This window comes from Mycteria americana, chromosome 15 (assembly GCF_035582795.1).
Source record: "Mycteria americana isolate JAX WOST 10 ecotype Jacksonville Zoo and Gardens chromosome 15, USCA_MyAme_1.0, whole genome shotgun sequence".
Taxonomy (NCBI): domain Eukaryota; kingdom Metazoa; phylum Chordata; class Aves; order Ciconiiformes; family Ciconiidae; genus Mycteria; species Mycteria americana.
This window is the reverse complement of record NC_134379.1, coordinates 13,444,242-13,449,075: the sequence shown is the minus strand read 5'-3', so window position 1 is coordinate 13,449,075 and position 4,834 is coordinate 13,444,242. Positions and strand designations below refer to the sequence as shown.

At 56.8% G+C, this 4,834-nt stretch overlaps 1 protein-coding gene across 1 annotated transcript; it reads left to right on the top strand.

Annotated features, from left to right (window-relative positions):
• Positions 1-291: 291 nt before the first annotated feature.
• Positions 292-4,146, top strand: SPACA6 (sperm acrosome associated 6). Its single transcript, XM_075517791.1, has 10 exons — positions 292-565; positions 1,133-1,207; positions 1,543-1,611; positions 1,864-1,887; positions 1,974-2,051; positions 2,304-2,407; positions 2,918-3,071; positions 3,399-3,555; positions 3,620-3,692; positions 4,108-4,146. The coding sequence occupies exons 1-10, from the start codon at positions 292-294 to the stop codon at positions 4,144-4,146; spliced, it is 1,047 nt and encodes a 348-aa protein (XP_075373906.1).
• The last annotated feature ends 688 nt before the right edge of the window (positions 4,147-4,834 follow it).

Genomic DNA, 4,834 nt, shown 5'->3' with positions numbered 1-4,834 from the left:
CAGGGACTGAAGGTAGAGGATTTGGGGACACCAAAATGACAGACTGGGAGTCCCTTCTCCAGCCCACACACCCCAGGGGACCCATGTGTCTGGGTATCCCCACTCCTCTCAAGAGGGGACCCAGGCATCTGGGACCTGCCTAGGAACCCCACTGTCCCCTGGGGACCCAGGTGCCTGGGCTCCACCTAGGAACCCTGCTGTTCCCTGGGGACCTAGACACCTGGGCTCCACCTAGGAACCCTGCTGTTGTTCCCTGGGGACACAGGCATCTGGGTGCTATGCTTTGGGGCCATGGGGTGGTGGTGGGTGCCCCTGATGCTGGTGCTGGCCCCCTGGCTCCCTGGAAACCCAGGCATCCAGGCAGGGGCACCTGGCTTGTGGCAGTGGGTGGCCCTGGCATCCTGGCTCCCTGGGGTACACCCCTGCCTGCTCTGCTTTGGGCCCTCTATTCAGCGGGCCCGGCTCTGCCATGACATTACTGGGGCCCCCCTCAAGGACCCCCGACATCAACACTGCCTTGAGGCCCTTGTCCAGGCTGCTGTGCCACTTGCCTCTGTCACTGTGGGTGCGTCATGGGACCCCAGGGACACCCAACCCAACAGGTTGGGTTGCCCAAGGACCCTCATCCTGACTGGCACCTCCATCCCACCAGCGACCTCCATCCCAAGGGGGACCCTCACCTTGAACAGGACCGCAGAGCCTTCTGCGGTTCCCCACTTCAACCAAGGCCCTCACAGTGATGCTAGCCAGGATCCAGGGCAGTTGGGACCCCTTTCCCAAACAGGGACCCCAGGCATCCACCCCAGCCAAGCACCCTAGGGACTGCCAACCATGCCAAGGTCTCCCCAGTCCTGACCTGGACCCCAGGGACCTCTGGGAACCCCAACTCTGCCTGGGACCCTGAGAATCACCCAACCCTGACCAGGGACACACTGGGGAACCCCTGGGATCCCCTGGCCCTACCTAGGACTTCAGGAATCCCCAGGGATACCTGACCCTTCCCAGTATCCCTAAACCCTGATCAGGACTCCAGGAACCCCCTGAAACCCCCAGCCCTTACTGGACCCTCCCCCATCCCTGAACCTCCAACCCCAACCCTGTACTGATCCCAGTGCCCCTGTACTGGTCCCAGGGTCGGGGCAGCGTGAGGCACTTCGAGAGATCATCATGGATGCCCTGCATTTTCTGGAGAAGCAGAAGGACATGAGTGAGCAGGGGATGTGGTACATGTGAGAGGGTAGGGCCAGGACATGGCACATGGGGGATGGGACGTGGAAGACTTGAATGGGGGGTGTGGTGAAATATAGGATATATGGAGGTCTGGGGTCTGTAAGGGGACATTTGGGGAATCCTGAGGGTATATGGACTTCAAGGTATACAGCTTCTGGGGATTTTTGAGGGGGTATTTGGGGACGTATGGGACTCCAGGATGGATATATGGGGTCCAGGTGAGTTATACAGGTGATCTGTGGGGTCGGGGGAGGGTTTATGGGGATTGGGGGGAGGGCACATTGTCTCACCTGGATACCTGGGACACCCCAGAGCCGTTTGAGGTGTCTCTGCAGGAAGCCGTCAACACAATCTGGGTGAAGCTGAGCCAGCTGAAGGAAGGTATGGGGCCAGTGGGGACACCTACCCAGGACTCCCACCCTGGGGAACCCCTGGGAATCCCACTCAAGGGACTGTCACAGAGACCCCCACCCTGGACATCTACACCCCAGGGACCCCCACCCTGGCCACCCCAATCCTGGAGAAACCCCCAGGGACCCCACCTGGGCTGGACAAGGGCTGAGCCCTGACAGCTTATCACAGAGATGTGGATCCCTAATGATCCTCAGTCTAATGCTGCTTCCTCCGCACCAGCTACAGCCTGCGTCCCGCCCTGTGGTGAGTGCCCATCCCTCTGTCTTGCCACCCCCTGTCCCCTAGTATATCTCCCATTCCCATAGGACCACCAAGTCTCTCCCTCCCAGGGTACCAGCCAGCCGCCCGTGTCTTCCAGTGTGCTACCTGCCGCTTCGTGGACTGCCAGTTTCCCCTGGACTGTCCAGGTATGGGGCCATGGTAGACCTAGGCATTCAGGCTGGGCTAAGCCCCAACCCGGAGCTGGGTGCCTCCAGGGCTCTGGGGGCAATCCTCATTTCTCACATGTGGGCATGATGCTGGGCCCACCAGGGCATGCCAAGGTACATGCCTACCCATCCTCACTGCAAGCACATGAGCACCTGCAGTCGCAGAGGAGTACAGTCATTTCTGTAAGTGCATGAGCAGATGTGCACTCACATGCCTGTCAATGCTCCCAGTGCAGGACATGTGGGCCCGCGCGGATGAAGCCATCACACTGCACTGCGATGTGCCCTTTGCCACCCCTCCTGACCTGCCCATTACCTGGATGTTTGCCAAGGATGTGAGTTGCACATGCATGTGCAAGGGTGTACATAGACATTCATGAGGGGACTGGGCATGGGTAGCAAGGCCTGCATGCACACAGTTGTGTGCTTGGCGTGAGGACTATCAATAGACACAGGTATTGCTTATACAGTACATATGTGTGTTATAAGTAGCACGTGTGTAAGTATGCACAGGATGCAAGCAAGTGCTCACCCATGTGAAGGGTACATGCAAGCAGGAGGCAGGTCACTCCTGTGTTTGCAGATTCATGCGCACTTGTGTGCACGTGTGTGAAGGAAGTGACTTTTGCATATGCTCTGCTTGTGCATCCCTGTGTGCACACACAGAGGGCACGAGGAGCACACGTGGGACATGAGGTGCATGCACATGCATGAACAAAGGGTACAAGAAGCATGAAGGGAACATGACGAACGTGTGCAGGACATGGGTGTCTTTGCATGCACATGTATGCTGTTTTGTGTACCTGGTGGACCAGGCTGCACTGATGTGTTCCCCCATGCCTCAGCTGCGCACACAGGATCTGGCACTGTTTGAGGAGCTTCCGGGGAGTGCGGAGGGAACTCTTAGTCTGACTCTCCAGGACCCCACTCCTGGAACCATCGCCTGTTGCCTGGGGGTCCTTTCTGAGCCCTTGGTCCGCAAGTACTTCTACCTCAATGGTACGCCTAGACACCTCAGTGCCATGGGGGCAGTGAGCAGTGTGGGGTAGAGCGGGACCCCAGACACCTGGGTCCGTGGGAGGGGGCTGCATGGGGGTGTAAACAGGGTGCCAAGACACCTGGGTCCATGGTGGACAGGTGGAGTGGAGCAGCTGTTCCCTGATGCCTGGCTCCTCTGGGGGCAGTGGGGCATGTGGGGTGGAGCAGGGACCCCCAGACACCTGGATCCCTGGGGACAGTGAGGTCTGTGGCTGGAGGAGGTGCTGCAGTGATACCTGGTCCCTGGGGGGCAGTGCCCCATGACCTGAGGTGCTTGGGTCTCCACAGTATCAGGGGGAAGCGTGGAGGCAGAGCAGGGACTCCAGGCTCGGTTCAGAGCTGTGCTGCGCTGGCCCCATGGCAGGACCCACCTGCACTACATGGCATCGCTGGGGCTGGGGCTGGGGCTGGCACTTGGTTCCATGGCGCTCGTGCTGCTGCTGGTGTGAGTCTTCCTGACGTGGTAAACCTTACCCTCAAAATACCCATGCTTCTGGGGCTCCCTGCAGACTAGCATGGGACTCACAAACCCCCCTGGACCCTCAGTCCCTCAGGATTCCCTACAAATGCGAGGACACCCAGGTGTCCAAGGGGGGCCATAACTGCCAAGACTCCTAAACTCACAGGGCATCCTATTTCCCCCTGGGACTCCCACTGTCCTCTGGCCCATTCTGGGACCCCTCCCTTGCACCCAGGACTACTCCAGGCTGCCTTACTTCCCACAGGCTCCTTAATTGCTCCTGAGACCCTGCCACTTTCCCTCGTTTTCCCCAGAACTCCCACTGTCCCACTGGGGACCCAGTTACAGTCAGTTGACCCAGTTGCCCTCAGTTGCCCCTAGGGTCCCATACTTTCACACTTAGACCCATCAGTTGCTCCCAGGACCCCCCAGCTGCCCCTTGGGCTCTCCAGATGCCCCATGATCCCCCCCTCCTCTGGGGATATAGGGTCTCCTCCCCCCTCCTCCTCTTTCTCTATTTCTCCTTCTGCCTCCCAGGGCCACCTGGCAATGCCGGAGCCTCCCAGACCTCAGTGAGCCCCGGACATCCCACAGACCTGGACAACAGGGGGCCCCAGGGGATTCCAGATGCCTGGATTCACTCTAGGGGAGCTCAACACATGGATCCAACCCCTGAGGACCAAAATTTCTGCAATGGCTTTTCTTGCATTGGGGGTGGCACATGCAAATGGGAACAGCCTAAAAAGAGAATCACAGAGTTCTAAAAATCTGGATTATGCTGGATGTAGAGATCTAGGAGTCTTGGGTTTGCATGCAGAAATCTATGGACTTGCATACAGAGAAACTGGGTATTGGGCAGTGCATAAGCAGTCCAAAATATAGTTCTGAAACTCCTGACCCTGCATTTCAACAGCTAGCACTAAGGGAAGGTCAGACTGCTACCTGTAGGAAAGTCTTCTCTTAATACTGATGTATCAAAGTTACTCATCTATAATAATACCTTTATATGTCATGGCCACTACAAATGCCAAGTTACTTTCTCCTCTGATTGTTTACCTAAAAGCATTTTATCACATGTGTACTTACTATACAACCCAGTTGACTTCAATTTAGTAATTTGGATAAATTGCTGCTACAGATTTTTTAGACATTATATCTGTAACAAAATGGCCAAACAGTAGAGGAAGAATGCTATACCATTCCTTGAAGAAGAGATTTAAAAAAAAACCAAACCAACCCTTAAGACTGTAATCACAGTGTCTCC

Bases quoted from the DNA above. Each gene is read 5' to 3' on its own strand.
- SPACA6 (XM_075517791.1), top strand. From the start codon at position 292: ATGGGGTGGTGGTGGGTGCCCCTGATGCTGGTGCTGGCCCCCTGGCTC. The intron at 566-1,132 runs GTGCGTCATGGG...TACTGGTCCCAG, and splicing joins ACTTGCCTCTGTCACTGTGG to GGTCGGGGCAGCGTGAGGCA. The intron at 3,693-4,107 runs GTGTCCAAGGGG...TCTGCCTCCCAG, and splicing joins ACAAATGCGAGGACACCCAG to GGCCACCTGGCAATGCCGGA.